The following is a 22,968-nucleotide window of genomic DNA, read 5'->3' as shown; positions in this document are numbered from 1 at the left end:
AGGTGAACTAAGAGATCACCTTATAAAAAAGCACAGAGACAACAGGAGCCGGGAGCCCAATAGCGCAATATGGCACTATTAATTGGAATGAATGAATCAAGAGCAGGAAATATACAGCAGGAAATATACTCACAGGTGGGTTGCAGTAAAGGGCAACCAACCACTTGAAGCAGGTGGAGAGAATCAGCCCGTCCCCACTCAGGTAATCCAGTATTAGCAGGATGGAAGTACTGTAGGTCGCATTCTTGAAAAAACTTTGATGACACTAGCAGGCGCTCTTGGCTATTTGGCTTGTTTAAAGGGGCACTGTCACTGGCCCGAGGAAGTGGGTGAGTACCCACAAAATGAGTTGCCTGTGCAAAATAAAAATCTTTTATCTTTGTCAGTGGTATTAGAGAGGTAAGCCACCTCCAATTTTTTTCATTCTATTATCATTAGGAGGTTTGTTCAGTAACATTTGAATTATACTCTAATGGTTGACAACGCAAACATTATACTGACTGCCACTTGCATCCACGATTTAGGAAAATCAGATAAAAATATAATATGCATAATCATTTGGAATGCGGTGTAGTTACACCCCTGCCCGAGGGCTAAGCTTTCTTTGCTTGTGAGGTCTATTTTTTTGCTTAAGACATTGCTGCCTGAACATTAAAGGGAACCTAAAGAGAGGCTTCCATATATATTTCCTTTTAAAGGGATACTGAGCAGGTTTTGAAATCACAATTTGTACTTACCTGGGGCTTCCTCCAGCCCACCGTTGGCCGAAAGGTCCCCAGGCATTCTCCTGGCTACTCTCCTGATCCCGCTGGTGGCTCTGTTGATTGGCAACTTCCGCCTGAAGTTGCCGGCATGAGTCCCTGCCGCGCACGCTACGCATCATCATGCCAGCCGCTACCGTCATCACACCAGCCAGCATGAGAGTCCTGCGCATGCACAGTTCAGAGTTAGAGAGCCGCACATGCGCAGGACTCTCACGCTGTCAAATGTGACACATGCCGGCCAGCGTGATGACGCATAGCGGGCAGCGATAAAGTGCACGCCGGGGACTCGTACTGGCAACTTCAGACGGAAGTCACCAATTAACGGAGCTGCTAGCGGGACCAGGAGAGGAGCCAGGGCGACACCAGGGGACCTCGTGGCCTACTGTGGGCAACATTCGGGAAAATAGCAGCTGGCAGTGCAGGGGACTGTACTACTTCCTGCACTAGATGTAGCACCCCTCCCCTTCCTGTCCCATGGGCAATACGTCTTGAATACTTGCTCTCTACACACAACATGCAGTGAGTGAATGAGCAGAGCAGAAGGGTGAGTAGAAAGAATGATTGCTGTGCTGCAGCTGGGACATTAGCAGGGGGAGGTGGCAGGATTTGTTTAGTGTGTCACAAGTTGCCTGTTATTAGTAGCCATGTGCACTGGCTGTTGTAATACCAGAGTGTCCTAGACTATTGATTATTAATCTTGATCAGAGTAATAAATTAATAATGCAGGGCAATCTGCTGTTGCATAAGCCATACAGGTGCTGACAGCCGACTTCTGTAGTGAGAGAAGCAAGCGCCAGGCAATTTAGATGAGCTTGATTGCAGGTAATCTTATCTCTTTTCCCAGCTCCCCCTCCCACCATGTTGTCTTCCCCCATGACCCTTTCCTCTTTTCAGATTTTAGTGGCTTCTTTTAACAGCATGTCCCTGCCAAACAGCACTGGTGATGTCTGCAGTCCTGGTGAGAGGTCTTCCTGCAATTTCTCCTCTCCCACCAGGCTCTGTCTTGTGCCTCTACCTCTTTATCACTCCCCTCTTCCTATGCTTCCCCCTTTTTTCGTATGACCCCCTTTTCTGATTGTCTTCAGAGGGGTTCACAATCTAATCATACCATAGTCATAGTCTAATGTCCTACCCTATTATTATTGTGCATTTATTTAGCACTGACATCTTCTGCAGCACTGTATAGAGTACAGAGTTTCATAGCTTTGTCCACATCCTGATGACTCCTTTTCCCCAAAAATCCCTTAAAATTTGCAGCAACACACTCGGCGCCCCAACCCGTCAACACTCCTATCAATAACTTTTTTTTGGGGGGGGGGGGGGGGGGGGGTGTCTGTAAATAATCAGCACAGGGTGTCAAATTCCCCAGGTATGCCACTGGTCTAATGTCCTACCATATTATTATTGTGTACGGTATTTATATAGCACTGACATCTTCTGCAGCACTGTATAGAGTACAGAGTTTCATAACTGTTAGCTCCGTCCACATCCTAGGTCTGTAAATTATCAGCACCGGGTGTCAAATTCCTTAAGTACTCCACTGGTAATCATTAACAAATAATTCCCTGTCCCCTGCTTTCATCTATAACACTGTGGTAGCCCTTGGCAGGTTTTTGTGCACCATATCAATTTCTAAGTACAGAGTGCTTGGGGGGGTCCCATGTAAAGGCTGCACTGCAGCTCAAAGCTCCTTAGCTACGCCACTGCTGGTCAGTAGTGTCTGAATTACACACCAGAAGCAAGCATGCAGCTAATTTTGTCAGATTTTTGTCAGAAACACCTAAATGCACATTTGTGTAAAGTATTAGAGGCAGCAGATCAGCAGAGCAGCCATGCAATGTGAATTAAATATGTCAGTGCAGTTATGTACTGTATGTATGCAGCCTAGAGTTCTTACCTGTCAGTGGCAGGGAGGTCTGTTGCTCCTGCTTGTCCAGAGACAGCATCTTGCCTCAGCTGTCCTATGCGTTTAATGTTTTGTGGAGTTTCCCCTTGCCCTCCCTCTCTGGTGGCTTGTTACAGCAGGAGGAATCCATCCAGGTGTCACACGGAGCAGCCAGCAATATGACACTGAACATGTCAATAATTATACACAGCGTGCTGCTTAATGCTGCTTAGAATAGGAATTTAATCAACTAAGAATAATTGTTAAACAATCACTCATGACAGGACATGCAGTATCACTTGTTTTTTTTAGCTATGTAGGTAAGGACACTATACGTGGGGAGCACAGTGGCATAGTGGTTCGCATTCTTGCCTGGCAGTGGGTCCCTGGTACAAATCCCAGCCAGGGCACTATCTGCATAGAGTTTGTATGTTCTCCTTGTGTCTGTGTCGGTTTCCTCCCACATCCCAAAAAGATACAGATAAGTAAATTTGTTTGCATCTAAATTGTCGCTAGACTATGATACATACACTACACGATACATACCAAGGGCGTAGCAATAGCTATAGCAACCATAGCAGCTGCTATGGGGCCCTGCAGCAGAGGGGGCCACGTGGTACTTGATGTGTTCCTCACCATCTGACTTTGCTTCAGTGTGAATATACTATACGCAATGTAGAGTACATGGGAATGTAAGTTGCCCAATTAACTCATATCCATAAGGTAGGGGCAGGTGGCATTGCTGAAGAGTGCCTACCTCTGAGGGCCCCATGATATTTCCGCTATGGGGCCCCATGATCTCTAGCTACAACACTGATACATACATAGACATATGACTGTGGTAGGGAATAGATTGTGTGCTCCTGAGGGACAGTTAAGTGACAAGACAATATACTTGGTGGTATACAAATAATATATATATATATATATATATATATATATATATATATATATACTGTATATAGCACCAACATATTCCGTAGTGCTGTAAAAAAGCAAGAAACAAACATGGGGGACATAATACAGACCATGGTATACAAAATATAGAATTGGCAATGACAGTGACAAAAGTAACATAATTAATAAAATGTATAATGAATTCCAACACACAACAGGACGAGGGAGCCCTGCCCTTGTGAGCTTACAATCTACAGGAACCCCTTCTCTTGTTTTACAACTGAAAGAAAGTGCATAGTACCACTTCTCATGCTCTATGCTCTATGAGTGCATAGCGTTTTCCCACCTAGTTTACAGAATGGCCCTTACCAGTGTGATGAATGTCACCAGTGGTCCGAAGAGGCTGGGCAGAGGCACAGAGGCTGCTGTATAACAGGCAGGGTAAAGTGCTGTCCCCTTTATGCCCTGCAGCCCCACAGCGCAGTAGAGGTGGGTGAGCAGATATGCATTAATTTACCTATATTTACTAAGTCACTAATAAATAACTTGGCATAACAAAAAAAAGCTCTTAATATATTTTACCTCTATTTGTTAAAGGAAACCTTAACTGTAGAAAAAAACAGATTTTGACTTATCTGGGGCTTCTACCAGCCCCCTGCAGCCACCCCGTGCCCGCGTCGTGACAAAGTGATCCTCTGATCCCCCGCAGCAACCCTCTTCTGGCCAGCCCACTGGTGAGTCAGCGGGCCACTGCGCATGCACGACCGTTGCTGCACGGGTACTCGATTGTGCTCCCAGCGATGGAAGCGTTCTGCGCATGCACGATACAGAATTTTTCATACTGCGCATGCAGTTAGGAGACTAGCGGACCACGGCCTCGCATCCAAGTTGCAGAGGGTTGCTGTGGGAGACCGGAGGATCACTTTGTTATGGCGGGGGCACAGGGTGGCTGCAGGGGCCTGGTAGAAGCCCCAGTCAAGTTAAAGAGGAACTCCAGTGAAAATAATGTAATTAACTTCTCTCCGACCGCCCCACGCCACTGGGCGTGGCTGCAGCGGCAGCCCCAGGACCGCCTAACGCCAATTGGCGTCAAGTCCTGGGGCTGCATTTTGCAGAAGATCGCAAGCAGGCTGCACGCGCATCTCCTGCTCAGGGGGTGGAGCTCTGCCCCGCCTTCATTCTTCGAGCAACAATCGCCGCTCGGAAGACTGTTAGACGGCATAACCGTCTTGGGGGACAAGAGAGCGATCGGCTTTAATAGGCAGAAGCCTATGACAGCCGATCGCAAGGATTGGCCGGTTGAGGGGTGGGAGGGTTTAAAAAAAAAAAGAAAACAAATAGTAAAAAATAATACAAAAAAAATCTACATAAATATTTATTAAAAAAAAATAAACACTGGGGAGGCGTTCAAACCCCACCAACAAAGAGCTCTGTTGGTGGGGGGGAAAGGGTGGGGGGGAATCACTCGTGTGCTGTGTTGTGTGGCCCTGCAGCTTGGCCTAAAAGCTGCAGTGGCCAATTACAAAAAAAACAGCCTGGTCTTTAGGGGGGTTTAGCACTGTGGTCCTGAAGAGGTTAAAAAAGTGCTTCATTTTTACAATAATTATGTATAAATGATTCAGTCAGTGTTTTTCCATTGTAAAATCTTTCCTCTCCCTGATTTACATTCTGACATTTACCCCATGGTGAAATTTTTACTGCTGGCAGGTGAAGTCAGTGGAAGGAGATGCTGCTTGCTTTTTTGACAGTTGGTCCCAGGTGTAAATAGCTGTTATTTCCCACAATGCGATGAGGTTCACAGACAGGAAACATCCCACTGTGGGAGGGGTTTCACCACAATATCAGCCATACAGAGCCCCCTGATAATCCGTTTGAAAAAAGGAATAGATTTCTTATGGGAAAGGGGGTATCAGTTACTGATTGGGATGAAGTTCAATTCTTGGTCACTGTTTCTCTTCAAAGCCTTTTTTTTCTACAGTTAAGGTCCCCTTTAACTGATGCCAAGAAACAACACTGGATGTAACGCCGGTTTATTACTGCATAACCCTAATTGCACTTCTCTACTGTACTAAACTGTTATTTACTATAATGTAAGTTGTTGTTTTGAACTTCGCCCTTATGGGCAGTTGTTATAAAAAAAATAAAATAAACTGATATGTTAAAAACAAAAAAAAACAAGACCAGAGCCAACTAGGGAATAAAAAAGTAACATTTTACAATGGCAGCTATATTATTTGAGGCACGGCAATGTGCTGATTATCTTGTCTTGTATCTGTAGTTAGACTTATTGCTCAATAAAACAGTTTATAAACTTGAATGCCAAGAGCCTCACATCAACTGTACTTTCTGCACTTAGAGCCGTTCCTTGATAGAGCAAGAGGCACGGACTGGTGCCCTAAACGTGACGGCCACTAAAGCACACCTGTCATATGAGAAACATCATGGCTACCATTGCCCATCTCCTTCTGAAAGTGATATACTATTAGCTGTTAAACTAAATTTACACATAAACATTGGTCATCTGACATGCCCAATACTGGCTAATCTGCCCAACCGTCTGCTAAACAAATAGTCATTTGCACCACCTGAAGAATGATTATTTGGGCCACCATATGATCTGTAGAGTTGGGCCGAACGGTTCGCCAGCGAACGTGGTTCGCGCGAACGTAGGTGGTTCGCGTGCGGGTACCGCACGCAAACCTTTTGCGGAAGTTCGGTTCGCCCCATAATGCACTGAGGGTCAACTTTGACCCTCTACATCACAGTCAGCAGGCCCAGTGTAGCCAATTAGGCTACACTAGCCCCTGGAGCCCCACCCCCCCTTATATAAGGCAGGCAGCGGCGGCCATTACGGCCACTCGTGTGCCTGCATTAGTGAGAGTAGGGCGAGCTGCTGCAGTCTCTCATATAGGGAAAGATTAGTTAGGCTTAACTTCTTCCTGGCTGCATACCTGTTCTGTTCAGTGAGCCCTCAGCCCACTGCATACCTGTACTGTGATCCTGCCACTGCATACCTGTTCAGTGATCCTGCCACTGCATACCTGTTCAGTGATCCTGCCACTGCATATCTGTTCTGTTCAGTGAGCCCTCAGCCCACTGCATACCTGTACTGTGATCCTGTCACTCCATACCTGTTCAGTGATCCTGCCACTGCATACCTGTTCTGTTCAGTGAGCCCTCAGCCCACTGCATACCTGTACTGTGATCCTGCCACTCCATACCTGTTCAGTGATCCTGCCACTGCATACCTGTTCAGTGATCCTGCCACTGCATACCTGTTCTGTTCAGTGAGCCCTCAGCCCACTGCATACCTGTACTGTGATCCTGCCACTCCATACCTGTTCAGTGATCCTGCCACTGCATACCTGTTCTGTTCAGTGAGCCCTCAGCCCACTGCATACCTGTACTGTGATCCTGCCACTCCATACCTGTTCAGTGATCCTGCCACTGCATACCTGTTCAGTGATCCTGCCACTGCATACCTGTTCTGTGAACCCGCCACTGTATACCTGTTCTGTTCAGTGGACCCGCCACTGTATACCTGTTCTGTGAACCCGCCACTGTATACCTGTTCTGTTCAGTGGACCCGCCACTGTATACCTGTTCTGTTCAGTGGACCCGCCACTGTATACCTGTTCTGTTCAGTGGACCCGCCACTGTATACCTGTTCAGTGAACCCGCCACTGCATACCTGTTTTGTTCAGTGAACCTGCCACTGCATACCTGTTGTGTTCAGTGAACCTGCCACTGCATACCTGTTCTGTGAACCCGCCACTGTATACCTGTTCTGTTCAGTGGACCCGCCACTGTATACCTGTTCAGTGAACCCGCCACTGTATACCTGTTCTGTTCAGTGGACCCGCCACTGTATACCTGTTTAGTGAACACGCCACTGCATACCTATTGTGTTCAGTGATCCTGCCACTGCATACCTGTTCTGTGAACCCGCCACTGTATACCTGTTCTGTTCAGTGGACCCGCCACTGTATACCTGTTCTGTGAACCCGCCACTGTATACCTGTTCTGTTCAGTGGACCCGCCACTGTATACCTGTTCTGTTCAGTGGACCCGCCACTGTATACCTGTTCTGTTCAGTGGACCCGCCACTGTATACCTGTTTAGTGAACACGCCACTGCATACCTATTGTGTTCAGTGATCCTGCCACTGCATACCTGTTCTGTGAACCCGCCACTGTATACCTGTTCTGTTCAGTGGACCCGCCACTGTATACCTGTTCTGTGAACCCGCCACTGTATACCTGTTCTGTTCAGTGGACCCGCCACTGTATACCTGTTCTGTTCAGTGGACCCGCCACTGTATACCTGTTCTGTTCAGTGGACCCGCCACTGTATACCTGTTCTGTTCAGTGGACCCGCCACTGTATACCTGTTCTGTGAACCCGCCACTGTATACCTGTTCTGTTCAGTGGACCCGCCACTGTATACCTGTTTAGTGAACACGCCACTGCATACCTATTGTGTTCAGTGATCCTGCCACTGCATACCTGTTCTGTGAACCCGCCACTGTATACCTGTTCTGTTCAGTGGACCCGCCACTGTATACCTGTTCTGTTCAGTGGACCCGCCACTGTATACCTGTTCTGTTCAGTGGACCCGCCACTGTATACCTGTTCTGTTCAGTGGACCCGCCACTGTATACCTGTTCTGTTCAGTGGACCCGCCACTGTATACCTGTTTAGTGAACACGCCACTGCATACCTATTGTGTTCAGTGATCCTGCCACTGCATACCTGTTCTGTGAACCCGCCACTGTATACCTGTTCTGTTCAGTGGACCCGCCACTGTATACCTGTTCTGTTCAGTGGACCCGCCACTGTATACCTGTTCTGTTCAGTGGACCCGCCACTGTATACCTGTTCTGTTCAGTGGACCCGCCACTGTATACCTGTTCTGTTCAGTGGACCCGCCACTGTATACCTGTTTAGTGAACACGCCACTGCATACCTATTGTGTTCAGTGATCCTGCCACTGCATACCTGTTCTGTGAACCCGCCACTGTATACCTGTTCTGTTCAGTGGACCCGCCACTGTATACCTGTTCTGTGAACCCGCCACTGTATACCTGTTCTGTTCAGTGGACCCGCCACTGTATACCTGTTCTGTTCAGTGGACCCGCCACTGTATACCAGTTCTGTTCAGTGGACCCGCCACTGTATACCTATTGTGTTCAGTGATCCTGCCACTGCATACCTGTTCTGTGAACCCGCCACTGTATACCTGTTCTGTTCAGTGAACCCACCGCATCAGTGCGCATACCTGTGCAGTTAAGTGAACCCACCTACCTACGTGTAAGGTACCTTGAGGGTTGGAGACCGATGTGCTGGAGGTAGCAGCTCTTGCAACTTACCAACGGGAAACCCTGGAGTGGAAACAGGAATCTCCAGTTGGCACGGGGCAGGAGCGCTTGCAGGAAGTCACTGTAGCGCTCCCACAGGTTGAGTCTGGTACTGCAATGACTCAAACACCAGGTAGACTTGAGGACTGAAGCAGATCCAGGAACGGGCACAGGTCTGGCAGCAAAGCGGGTACTCAAACAGGCGGTGGTCGGCAGCAGAGAGGGTAGTCGTACTTGGCAGAGGTCGGCAACAGAGCGGGTAATCAGACAGGCAGTGGTCGGCAGCAGAGAGGGTAGTCGTACTTGGCAAAGGTCGGCAACAGAGCGGGTAGTCAGACGAGCCAGGTTCAGTAACATCAGATCAGGGCAGAGCTTAGTCAGCACACGGGAACACACACACTCACAGAACTTGCTGCAATACTACAGCAACCAGAGTGTGGTGCTCTCCAGGCTTAAATAGGCCGTTTGGGCGTGCCCAGCGTAACGTACGACGCGCGTGCGCAGAAACGCACGGCGCCACGCAACGCCCACGTCAGCGCAACATGTACAAACAGACGCCCCTCACGCGCGCGCGCGTGCATGCGGCACTCACAGCAACGCCTTCCGGCGCCACTGCCTGCGCCGCCCGACGCGACGCGCATGAGCGCACCACGCCAGGCCGCCGATTATGGAGACCGGCCAAGATGCCCCCGGACGCCTGCCGACATCCGTGCGTGCCAGCCGCCTCGCCTGGACAGGTAACTGACCGTGACAATGCCCCCTCCTTAAAGGCAGCCTCCGGATGCCCTCTGATACAGGCTTATGAGGGTATTTCCGATGAAACTCCTTAACTAGGCGATTAGCATGAATATTAACAGCTGGCTCCCAAGAGCTCTCTTCCGGACCATAGCCTTCCCATTTGACCAGATACTGGATTTTTCTACCTCTTCTCCTAGAGTCCAGAATAGCCTCCACCTCAAATTCCTCTTCTCCATCAATTTCAATAGGTACCGGAGGGCCCACATTGCGATCTGGAAAAACATCTGCAACTGCTGGTTTAAGAAGAGACACATGGAAAACTGGGTGGATCTTGAGAGTCTTGGGAAGTGTGAGCTCATAAGCCACTTGACCAATCTTCTTTTTTACAGGGAAGGGACCGATATACTTAGGTCCCAGTTTGCGTGAAGGACCTGGCAATTTCAGATGTGCAGTAGATAAAAACACAGTATCTCCCACTGTTAATTCCAGCTCACCTCTTCTATGGACATCAGCATTTCTCTTAAACGCCTCTTGTGCTTTAGCCATGTTGTCCTGAAGAAGCTTGTTATTGTCAGAGAGGAATAAAGATTTTATCTTCATGATACCATAGACCATCCTTGAACATTAGAAATGACTCATCTGTATCAGAAAGCCCAAATTTACTCTGCTGAATTTGCTTGACCAGATCAGGTTGTAGAATCAGGAAATTATGACTTGACAGAATTGTATCTGGACAAACTGGTGACACTTCCTCCTCCGGAAACATCCGAGATAAGGCATCTGGTTTGATGTTCTTAGACCCAGGTCGATATGTTATGTGGAAAGAGAATCTAGAAAAAAAAAGTGCCCATCTTGCTTGTCTGGGGTTCAGTCTCTTAGCAGTCTTTAGATACTCAAGATTTTGATGATCCGTGTAGATCAAAATAGGGTGACTTGCACCTTCCAGTAAGTACCTCCATTCCTCTAAAGCGTTCTTAATTGCCAACAATTCTCTATCCCCGACATCATAATTCCTCTCAGCAGGAGTCAGTTTCCTAGAGAAATATGCCACTGGATGTAGCAGGAATTTCACCCCTTGTCTCTGAGATAGAACTGCTCCCACCGCCATTTCAGATGCATCCACTTCCAATAAATAAGGCAAGGCAGGGTCAGGGTGTCTAAGAATGGGAGCAGTTGTAAACAATTCCTTGAGTCTTTCAAAAGAGGCTTGCGCTTCAGTACTCCAGACAAATCGTTCTTGCTGACGAGTAAGTTGAGTGATAGGTAAGATTATTGCTGAAAAATGTTTGATGAACCTGCGGTAAAAATTTGCAAAACCGATAAACCGTTGAACTGCCTTCTTGTTCGTAGGAGGTGGCCAATCGATGATTGCCTGAATCTTTTGTGGATCCATGGTAAATCCTTCTGCAGAGATGATAAGACCCAAGAACTGAATTGATTCTTTTTCAAACTCGCATTTTTCTGCCTTTACATAAAGTTTATGCAACCTAAGCCGAGACAGAACTTGACCTACTTGAGAGCGATGAATCTCCACTGAAGGCGAGAATACAAGGATGTCATCCAAGTAGACGATAATGAAATGATCCAAGAAGTCCTTAAGAACATCGTTAATGAAGTGTTGGAAGGTAGCTGGGGCATTACATAGCCCAAATGGCATGACCCGATATTCGAAGTGACCAAATCTAGACCTGAAGGCTGTCTTCCACTCGTCCCCAGCCCTTATTCTTATCAAATTGTATGCACCTCTAAGATCTAATTTGGTAAAGATTTTGGCTTCTCTTAATTTTTGAAACAGCTCAGGGACCAAAGGTAACGGGTATCGATTCTTGATTGTGATCTTGTTTAATTCACGATAATCGATACATGGACGAAGAGTCTTGTCCTTCTTTTCTACAAAGAAAATCCCCGCACCCGCCGGGGAAGTGGATGGTTGTATGAATCCTTTTTTGAGATTTTCTTCTATATATTGTCTTAAGGTTTCTTGTTCAGGATCAGAAAGGGGAAACATACGACCAAAAGGAATTGGTGCTCCAGGATGTAGGTCAATTGGACAGTCGTAAGGACGATGTGGGGGTAGCTGATCAGCCCCCTTTTTATCGAAAACATCGAGATACTTATGATATTGGACTGGGATGACTTCTTGCAATGAGGAGGTGCATAATAATGATCCTGTTGGAGCAGGTACATGACATTGTCTGCAATAACTGGACTCAAATGACACAGAACCAGATGACCAATTGATGATGGGATTATGTGCCTGAAGCCAAGGTAGTCCTAGGATAACAGGGTATACTGGGGAGGATACTAGGTCAAACTTTAAAAGCTCCTGATGATCCTGGTTAATGCTGGTAAGGATGGGTAAGGATTCAACTGTAACAGGACCTGAGCTTATGCCGGAACCATCAGCAAGATGGATAAACAATGGTTCCTTGCGAGGTTGTGTCGGAAATTGGTGAGTAGTAGCATATGTAATGTCCAAAAAGCAACTGCAGGCTCCGGAATCTATGATGGCGTGTGCATTAAGGATTCTTCCTGGGAGCTGGAAAGAAACAGGTATAGACAAAAGATTAGTAAAAGCTACCGTAGGCTGGGTTGGAGAAGCTCTGATGAAAATTTCCTTACCGGAAGGTCGGACTGGACAAGCTCTAAGGAAGTGACCAGAAGCTCCACAATACAGGCATAGGTTGCATTGACGGCGTCTCATTCTCTCTTCAGCAGATAAAGATGGGCGGATAAGACCTAATTGCATCGGTTCAGGCTGATCAGAAGCTGGTGCTGTTGCAGGAGCCGGAGTTACAGAGGATGGGAACCATAGTGGCCGGGCGGTGTTTTTCCTTTCCAGAAGACGCTCTCGAAAGCGGCGATCCAGCTGGATAGCCGCCTTGACCAATTCCTCCAGAGTATCAGGGACTCCTATTCTTGCCAACTCATCCTTGAGTTGGTCTGACAACCCCATACGGTATTGGAACTTTAAGGCAGACTCGTTCCAATCCGTGTCCGCGGCCCACCTTCTAAACTCCGAGGTGTACTCCTCCACCGGTCTGCGTCCTTGACGTAAATTTTGTAAGGAAGACTCAGCAGTAGCAATACGTTGCGGGTCGTCATATAATATCGCCATAGCTTCAAAGAGTGATTGTACAGAGGCAAGAGTCTGATGTTTTTGCTCCATCAAATGATGAGCCCATGATTGGGGTTCCCCTTGAAGTAATGATATAATAAATCCCACCTTTGTTTCTTCATTAGCGAAGGTCCTTGGTTGCAGAGCAAAGTAAAGTTGACAGGAGTTCCGAAAGGTACGGAATTTAGTGCGGTCACCAGAAAATCGATCAGGCAGTGGTACTCGGGGTTCAGGAGCTGGTGGCAAAACTGGAACTGAAGCTGGAGTAGGCGGAACTGGCTCTGAGGCCACAGGAGCAGAATGGCTAGGGGTGACTGCAGCTGAACCATCACTGTTAGCAAGTGTGTTGATACGTCCTTCTAGTCGAACATGTCCGGCCTGTAGTTCTTTGAAAGCATCAGTTAAAGTAGCCATTTGGGTGCAAAGAGTGCTCAGAACATTCGCTACCTCAGCGGTCTCCATTTGGCTGTAGTATTTTGTAAGGTACCTTGAGGGTTGGAGACCGATGTGCTGGAGGTAGCAGCTCTTGCAACTTACCAACGGGAAACCCTGGAGTGGAAACAGGAATCTCCAGTTGGCACGGGGCAGGAGCGCTTGCAGGAAGTCACTGTAGCGCTCCCACAGGTTGAGTCTGGTACTGCAATGACTCAAACACCAGGTAGACTTGAGGACTGAAGCAGATCCAGGAACGGGCACAGGTCTGGCAGCAAAGCGGGTACTCAAACAGGCGGTGGTCGGCAGCAGAGAGGGTAGTCGTACTTGGCAGAGGTCGGCAACAGAGCGGGTAATCAGACAGGCAGTGGTCGGCAGCAGAGAGGGTAGTCGTACTTGGCAAAGGTCGGCAACAGAGCGGGTAGTCAGACGAGCCAGGTTCAGTAACATCAGATCAGGGCAGAGCTTAGTCAGCACACGGGAACACACACACTCACAGAACTTGCTGCAATACTACAGCAACCAGAGTGTGGTGCTCTCCAGGCTTAAATAGGCCGTTTGGGCGTGCCCAGCGTAACGTACGACGCGCGTGCGCAGAAACGCACGGCGCCACGCAACGCCCACGTCAGCGCAACATGTACAAACAGACGCCCCTCACGCGCGCGCGCGTGCATGCGGCACTCACAGCAACGCCTTCCGGCGCCACTGCCTGCGCCGCCCGACGCGACGCGCATGAGCGCACCACGCCAGGCCGCCGATTATGGAGACCGGCCAAGATGCCCCCGGACGCCTGCCGACATCCGTGCGTGCCAGCCGCCTCGCCTGGACAGGTAACTGACCGTGACACTACGTGAGTGCACGCAGTGTGATATACCACTCCGTGCATACCCAATATGGACAAAACAGGTAGAGGAAGAGGAAGAGGTAGTGGCAGAGGCAGAGGAAGGCCACCCGGCAGGTCTGCGCGAGGTCGTGTAAATGTAATTTCGTGTGGACCTGGCCCACAGTACAGTGCTCGGAAGAAGGCACGTCCCATCACCTCCCAAGATTGTCAGGACGTGGTTGAGTATTTAGCGACACAGAACACCTCATCTTGCTCAGCCACCAGCGCTACTACTAGCACCACTTCCGCTGCATTTGACACTTCGCAAGAATTATTTAGTGTTGAAATCACTGATGCACAGCCATTGTTGTTACAGCCAGATGAATTTTCACCAGCTAATATGTCTGAGTTACGCGGCAACACTATGGATGTAACGTGTCAGGAGGATGAAGGACCTACTGATGGTGCAAGTTTGGATTTGTCTGAGGCAAGCGAAGCTGGGCAGGATGACTACGATGATGACGGTAATAGGGATCCTCTGTATGTTCCCAATAGAGGAGATGAAGAGGGGGACAGTTCAGAGGGGGAGTCAGAGAGTAGGAGGAGGAGAGAAGTTGCTGAAAGAAGCTGGGGCAGCTCTTCGTCAGAAACAGCTGGTGGCAGAGTCCGGCACCATGTATCGCCACCTATGTACAGCCAGCCAACTTGCCCTTCAGCATCAGCTGCTGAGGTCCCCATAGTGCCCACATCCCAGGGTGGCTCAGCGGTGTGGAAATTTTTTAATGTGTGTGCCTCAGATCGGACCAAAGCCATCTGTTCGCTCTGCCAACAAAAATTGAGCCGTGGAAAGGCCAACACTCACGTAGGGACAAGTGCCTTACGAAGGCACCTGGAGAAAAGGCACAAACAGCAATGGGATGGCCACCTGAGCAAAAGCAGCAGCAGCACACAAAAGAAAAGTCACCCTCCTTCTCCTCTTCCTCCTTCAGGTGCATCATCTGCTTCTGCCGCTTTCTCCCTTGCACCTTCACAGGCACCCTCCTCCACTCCGCCTCTGCCCTTGAGCGGTTCCTGCTCCTCTGCCCACAGCAGCAGTCAGGTGTCCGTGAAGGAAATGTTTGAGCGGAAGAAGCCACTTTTGGCCAGTCACCCCCTTGTCCGGCGTCTGACAGCTGGCGTGGCGGAACTGTTAGCTCGCCAGCTGTTACCATACCGGCTGGTGGACTCTGAGGCCTTCCGTAAATTTGTGGCCATCGGAACACCGCAGTGGAAGATGCCAGGCCGCACTTATTTTTCGAGAAAGGCCATACCCCAACTGCACCGTGAAGTTGAGAGGCAAGTGGTGTCATCTCTTGCGAAGAGCGTTGGGTCAAGGGTACACCTGACCACGGATGGCTGGTCTGCCAAGCACGGGCAGGGCCGCTACATTACCTACACAGCCCATTGGGTGAACCTGGTGGTGAACGATGGCAAGCAGAAAGCGGCGGACCAAATTGTGACACCTCCACGGCTTGCAGGCAGGCCTCCTGCCACCTCCTCTCCTCCTGCTACATGCTCTTCGCTGTCCTCCTCCTCCTCCTTGGCTGAGTGGCAGTTCTCCTCTCCAGCTACACAGCCCCAGCTCCGCAGGGCCTATGCTGCATGCCAGGTACGACGGTGTCACGCCATCTTAGACATGGCTTGTCTCAAAGCGGAGAGTCACACTGGAGCAGCTCTCCTGGCTGCTCTTAAGAAACAGGTGGATGAGTGGCTGACCCCGCACCACCTGGAGATAGGCAACGTGGTGTGCGACAACGGCAGCAATCTGCTTGCCGCTTTGCATATGGGGAAGCTGACACACATACCCTGCATGGCACATGTCATGAATCTAGTGGTTCAAAGATTTGTGGCAAAGTACCCTGGCTTAGCGGATGTCCTGAAGCAGGCCAGGAAGTTCTGTGGGCATTTGAGGCGCTCTTACACAGCCATGGCACGATTTGCAGAAATTCAGCGTAAAAACAACATGCCGGTGAGACGCCTCATTTGCGATAGCCCCACTCGCTGGAACTCGACCCTGCTCATGTTCTCCCGCCTGCTAGAACAGAAGAAAGCCGTCACCCAGTACCTCTACAACTGGAGTAGAACGAAACAGTCTGGGAAGATGGGGATGTTCTGGCCCGACAACTGGACACTGATGAAAAATGCATGCAGGCTCATGCGGCCGTTTGAGGAGGTGACCAACCTGGTGAGCCGCAGTGAGGGCACCATCAGCGACTTAATTCCCTACGCGTACTTCTTGGAGCGTGCTGTGCGTAGAGTGGCGGATGAAGCTGCGAATGAGCGTGACCAGGAACCGTTACGGCAGGAACAGGCATAGGACCAATTTTCATCAGACCCAGCTGTTTCCTCAACACCTGCGGCAGCACAGAGGGGGGAGGAGGAGGAAGAAGAGAAGTCGTGTGCAGAAGACGAGTCAGACTCAGAGGATGATGAGCAAGGTGTTTCTTTGGGGGAGGAGGAGGAGGAGGAGGAGGGGACAGCGGCAGGAGAACAACCGCAGCAGGCGTCGCAGGGGGCTTGTGCTGCTCAACCTTCCCGTGGTATTGTTCGCGGCTGGGGGGAGGAGGTTGACTTACCTGACGTCACTGAGGAAGAGCAAGAGGAGATGGAGGGTACTGGATCCGACTTTGTGCAGATGTCGTCTTTTATGCTGTCCTGCCTGTTGAGGGACCCCCGTATAAAAAACCTCAAGGGGAATGAGCTGTACTGGGTGGCCACACTACTAGACCCTCGGTACAGGCACAAAGTGGCGGACCTGTTACCAACTCACCGGAAGGTGGAAAGGATGCAGCACATGCAGAACCAGCTGTCAACTATGCTTTACAATGCCTTTAAGGGTGATGTTACGGCACAACGCCAGCAAGGTACCACTGCCACTAATCCTCCTCCCGTGTCCACGCAGTCAAAGACAGGACGCTCCAGCGATCTCATGGTGATGTCGGACATGCGGACGTTCTTTAGTCCAACGCCTCGCCGTAGCCCTTCCGGATCCACCCTCCACCAACGCCTCGACCGGCAGGTAGCCGACTACCTGGCCTTAAGTGTGGATGTAGACACTGCTGTGAACAGCGATGAGGAACCCTTGAACTACTGGGTGCGCAGGCTTGACCTGTGGCCAGAGCTGTCCCAATTTGCCATCCAACTTCTCTCCTGCCCTGCCGCAAGCGTCCTCTCAGAAAGGACCTTCAGCGCAGCTGGAGGCATTGTCACAGAGAAGAGAAGTCGCCTAAGTCACAAAAGTGTTAAGTACCTCACCTTTATCAAAATGAATGAGGCATGGATCCCGGAGGGCTGCTGCCCGCCCCAAGACTAAGTCAGTCCCCGCACACACAGCATCTCTGCCTGCACGCCGTGTGACTGGCTGCCTGGCCTGCCCCAAAAAGACTAAGTCGCTCCCAGTCCCTCCACACAGCATGTCTGCCTGCAGGCCGCTTCACTACCTTCTCCGCCACCACCAACAGGGTCCGGGACTTCAGGCGGATTGCTGAATTTTTTAGGCCGCTGCTAGCAGCGGCCGCTGTAATAATTTTTATGGTGCGTGTACATGACTGCCTAATTTTTCTGGCTGCACTGAGGGCAGCTGCAACAACAAAAGAAAAGGCATGTACATGCGCCCATTCCCCTTCGTGATCATTACCTTGCCGTGGTGAAGGGGCTTGCGTATCACAATGAAGCAATGACCGGCGCCTAGATGAGTGTCTCGGGGGGCACACAAAAGATAATAAGGTCGTTGCTTCATTGTGGTCAGACCAAATTTGATCAGCTGGACAGTCACTGTTCTGTCATTCAGCTACATCAGCCAGGCCGACCATATGGGCTGTAAAGCCACCAAAACCTGCACTCTCGCCATGGTGCGCACCAATCCAGCACGGCCGTCACTAGTACAAACAGCTGTTTGCGGTGCGTTACACGGTGAGTTTGGTGTGTCAGTGTGAAGCAGTACCTTAATTACACTACCTGATTGATGTATACACATGCAAGGTGTTTTAAAGCACTTTAGGCCTGTCATTTAGCATTCAATGTGATTTCTGCCCTTAAAACGCTGCTTTGCGTCAAATCCAGATTTTTCCCGGGGACTTTTGGCGTGTATCCCACTCCGCCATGCCCCCCTCCAGGTGTTAGACCCCTTGAAACATCTTTTCCATCACTTTTGTGGCCAGCATAATTATTTTTTTTTTTCAAAGTTCGCATCCCCATTGAAGTCTATTGCGGTTCGCGAACTTTAACGCAAACCGAACGTTCCGCGAAAGTTCGCGAACCCGGTTCGCGAACCTAAAATCGGAGGTTCGGCCCAACTCTAATGATCTGCCAGGATTGAGTCTTTCCAGCTGATAGAGAGCATCACAGAACGATTGCTTTCCGAGAATGAAAAGACTTCATTCACCACAATAGTGGCACAATGCCGGCTGGAATCAGCCGGCAGAGTTAATAGGCTGGTTTGCAGATGGTGGTCTGGGCTTGCTAGACTATCAACTGCAAAAAGTTGCATGTCTATGGCCAGCCCATTGCCTGATCCCTGACTTATTTTGCTTTTTGAGACACTAATGTAAACCTCATCAGTTGTAGGATGGCGCTCCTGCATTTTACTGTATAAATATGGACAGGGCCGTTTTAGGGGCAGGCGGACCAGGTAACCCCCCCCCCCCCGGAGCGTCGTGGCGAAGCGCCAGGGGGTATGGTACACAGCGGTGGGGGAGAGTGGGCATAGAGGGTAACAACTCACCTTCCCACCTGCGCCTATGCCTGGCTACCTATACTGGAGGCACCAACCTGGCTAACCTATACTGGGGGGAACTATTCTGGCTACCTATACCTGGCCAGCTTATACTGAGGGCAACTATACTGGCTATCTACAGTATACTGGAGGCACCAACCTGGCTAACCTATACTGGGGGGAACTAATCTGGCTACCTTTACTGGAGTCACCTACCTGGCTAACCTATACTGGGGGCAGCTATACTAGCTACCTATACTGGAGAGACCTATAGCTGGCTACCTACTGTATACTGGGTGAACCTAGACCTGGCTAACCTATACTGCGGGCACCTATACCTGGCTCCACGGGGGAAGGGGGGAGAATTAACAAATCTTTTGGCAAGACTACCACATGTTTACAAAGCTTTGCAACTCTGCACACATACTTGCGCAATAAAAAGCTGGTCTCAAAATTATGCCTACAGATTTGTAAAACAGAATTTTGCTTTCTTAAAACAGAAGGTATTTGCGATAATTCAGTTTGGAGAGAGCATATGATGTCTCCCACAATGCATCACTGCTGAATATGCAAATTAGGGACAACAAATGGATGGCTTGCATATTCAGCAGTGATGCATTGCGGTACACCTCATATGCTCACTACAAGAAGGCAAAATTCTGTTTTACAAATCTGTAGGCAATTACGAGACCAGCTTTTCATTGCACAAGTATGTATGCATGATGCAGAATTAAGTGGATATGTGCACAGTATTACCGTTTATAACAGTAGTGCACAATTATGTACAAATGTGCAGAGCACTACATCGCACTGCCAAACACAAAGCGGTCACTTCCTGCTTCGGGTATACTGAAGTGTACGGATGTGGCGTGATGTGATGTCGCGACGCCAGCTTTTTAATAAACCCAATATCGCCATAGACTAACATGACTTACGAGCTGATGCAGATCACCGCAGGTCACCGCGGGTCCCATACGGTAACATAGTTCTGCCCTAGCTCTAAATTCAACACTTCTGACGCAGTGTACTGCAATGTGGGAAGTATGAACTTCCCCAAAGGTTTACATTAGGCTGCGGTAGCAGTGCGGCAATTTTCCGCAACGCACTGCGCCAGTGTAAAAGGGCCCTTAGGCTCGGTTCACACTGGCACGGATGGTAAACTAACCTGTGTAAAAACAGATCCGTAGAAGAGATCAGTTTTTAAAGGCACCAGTTTTCCATCTCCAATGCTCCGTCGTGGGACAATGAGATGCATCGCTCATTCCAAAATAATTACTGCAGATCCAAACTAGAGGTCCGTCTAATGGAAGGTACGAAACGGATCCGTTCAAACAGACCAGAGTGAAAGGGTCCATAGATTGACATTGGATACCTTAACATCCGTTCTGTTATGATTTGCTAATGGGCCGCTTTGGTCCGTTTTTTTAGTGCCAGTGTGAACTGCGCCTTATGCTGGCCACTGTTTCAGTTGCAAGCATGTAATGGCACATTTGATTCAATACAATGTTCTCATTTGTGCAAAATCGTACAGCCTAACTACTTTAGGCCCACAGTGATTGAAATGTACGCCCTCTTTTGGTGGTTACCTGGCTGGCAGGGTGTAGATTTCAATCAGCCGCCGCTGCGCGCATCCGCCGTTTTCGCCGCTCCCGCCGATCTCGCCGCTGAATACCCACCGTGTCTTGTCGCAGCTCACTCTATCTGCCGGTACCTATAGCGGCAGAGCCCTGTGAGCGGGTCAGGAGCTGATTTCATTGGCTCCTGGCCTTGTCCTTCAATGTAAGCAACTCCCATTGGCTTACATTGAAAGACACGGTCAAAGTAGAAGAAGAAGGGTCCACACTTAAAGTCTCTGAAAGACAGGGTCAGGAGCCAATGAAAGCAGCTCCTGACTGGCTCACAGGAACTCTGCCATCATAGGGACAGCAGAGTGGGTGGCCCAGGTTCCCGACGTGCGGCGGTGATGGCGATTGTGGCGGGTATGTGCGGCGATTCTTCGTTATCTGTCGGGATTCCATTGTTTCTGTACCAGCGGTCTCTGGTCCTTAAGGCGAACACTGCTATTCCAGTGCAGGAGATTTGAGCGCAGCTGGCGCCACCATAGGCCGTAATCAGAATTACGGCTATAGCGGCGCACAGTGAGTAACGTCGGCGCCGTCAGAAGACGGAGCTGAAGTTACTTTTTAAACACTGTAATTCGGCCTCCAGCAGTTGCTGGAAGTGGAATTATTTCATTCCCCCACTATCCACGTGGACTTAGGCCCGGTTCACATTAGCGGCTGCTATCCGGAATCGCCGTGCCGGAGCCGGACCGCATGCGGACCGGACGAAACGGACGCACGGCATAGCAATGAAAGTCTATGCGACCGTTCACATGCGTCCGTTTCGTCCGGACCGGAGCCGGACCGGATCCGGACTCCGGCGTCCGTTCCAACATGCGCTATTTTTTGGTCCGGCTGGTCCGGCTGACGTATCCGGACCGGAGCCGGAATGTTGCATCCGGCCAATGGAAACCAATGAGAACCGGAGAGCGCACAACACACTGGCTATAAAAACCGGATGTTGTACCACACTTCCTATGCTGACTCTATGGTATGGTGGCCATTTTGGATGGGGACCACATGGCACCAGCGTTCACAGAGTGGAGCAGCAGTGACTTCATGCTGGAGCTCTTTGGCAGCAATATGGAGCAGGATCTGTCTGATAGCGAGGGGGTGAGGCCCTACACATCAGAAGACCTCATCCTACAGGTGCAGCAGGTACCAGCCCTGTGGGACAAGGGGGATGCGGACCACAGCAACATCAAAAAATGCAGAGGCCTGTGGAAAAAAATTGCCAAGCTGTATGTGGAGGACTTTGAGAACTTGAGCAAGAGACAGCAAGGCACAGAGGGTATGTTGACTAGAAGTTTTTTGGGGGGGGCTTGTGGTTTAAGCTTGTGATGTATTCAACTTTTGCTATGGATTTGTGTCACCCACGTGTTGCCCACCCACCCGTGGCCCACCCACCTGTTCCCCACCCACCTGTACCCCACCTGTGATGTATCCCACCCACCTGTGATGTATCACACCCACCTGTACCCCACCTGTGATGTATCCCACCTGTGATGTATCCCACCCACCAGTACCCCACCTGTGATGTATCCCACCCACCTCTACCCCACCTGTGATGTATCCCACCCACCTGTACCCCACCTGTGATGTATCCCACCCACCTGTGCTGTATCCCACCCACCTGTGATGTATCCCACCCACCTGTGATGTATCCCACCCACCTGTGATGTATCACACCCACCTGTACCCCACCTGTGATGTATCCCACCTGTGATGTATCCCACCCACCAGTACCCCACCTGTGATGTATCCCACCCACCTCTACCCCACCTGTGATGTATCCCACCCACCTGTGATGTATCCCACCCACCTGTGATGTATCACACCCACCTGTACCCCACCTGTGATGTATCCCACCTGTGATGTATCCCACCCACCAGTACCCCACCTGTGATGTATCCCACCCACCTCTACCCCACCTGTGATGTATCCCACCCACCTGTACCCCACCTGTGATGTATCCCACCTGTGATGTATCCCACCCACCTGTACCCCACCTGTGCTGTATCCCACCCACCTGTGATGTATCACACCCACCTGTACCCCACCTGTGATGTATCCCACCTGTGATGTATCCCACCCACCAGTACCCCACCTGTGATGTATCCCACCCACCTCTACCCCACCTGTGATGTATCCCACCCACCTCTACCCCACCTGTGATGTATCCCACCTGTGATGTATCCCACCTGTGATGTATCCCACCTGTGATGTATCCCACCCACCTGTGATGTATCCCACCCACCTGTACCCCACCTGTGATGTATCCCACCCACCTGTACCCCACCTGTGATGTATCCCACCCACCTGTACCCCACCTGTGATGTATCCCACCCACCTCTACCCCACCTGTGATGTATCCCACCCACCTCTACCCCACCTGTGATGTATCCCACCCACCTCTACCCCACCTGTGATGTATCCCACCTGTGATGTATCCCACCCACCTGTGATGTATCCCACCCACCTGTGATGTATCACACCCACCTGTACCCCACCTGTGATGTATCCCACCTGTGATGTATCCCACCCACCAGTACCCCACCTGTGATGTATCCCACCCACCTCTACCCCACCTGTGATGTATCC

The 22,968-nt window shown here is 50.0% G+C and overlaps 2 protein-coding genes across 6 annotated transcripts in view; one reads left to right on the top strand and one right to left on the bottom strand.

Moving 5' to 3' along the window:
- The window catches only part of LOC137564183 (sodium- and chloride-dependent betaine transporter-like), an 80,560-nt gene extending 77,765 nt beyond the window's left edge, over window positions 1-2,795 (bottom strand). The window contains exon 1 of the mRNA XM_068277666.1: window positions 2,662-2,795. Coding sequence (XP_068133767.1) covers window positions 2,662-2,710 — 49 coding nt within the window. The 5' untranslated portion in view covers window positions 2,711-2,795. The remainder of the gene's footprint in view (window positions 1-2,661) is intronic.
- SLC6A12 (solute carrier family 6 member 12) overlaps window positions 1-22,968 on the top strand; it is a 176,452-nt gene that overhangs the window by 15,789 nt on the left and 137,695 nt on the right. The window lies entirely within an intron of this gene.

The sequence above is a fragment of the Hyperolius riggenbachi genome, chromosome 3 (assembly GCF_040937935.1).
Source record: "Hyperolius riggenbachi isolate aHypRig1 chromosome 3, aHypRig1.pri, whole genome shotgun sequence".
NCBI classification, from domain to species: Eukaryota; Metazoa; Chordata; class Amphibia; order Anura; family Hyperoliidae; genus Hyperolius; species Hyperolius riggenbachi.
This window is presented reverse-complemented; position numbering and strand designations above follow the sequence as displayed.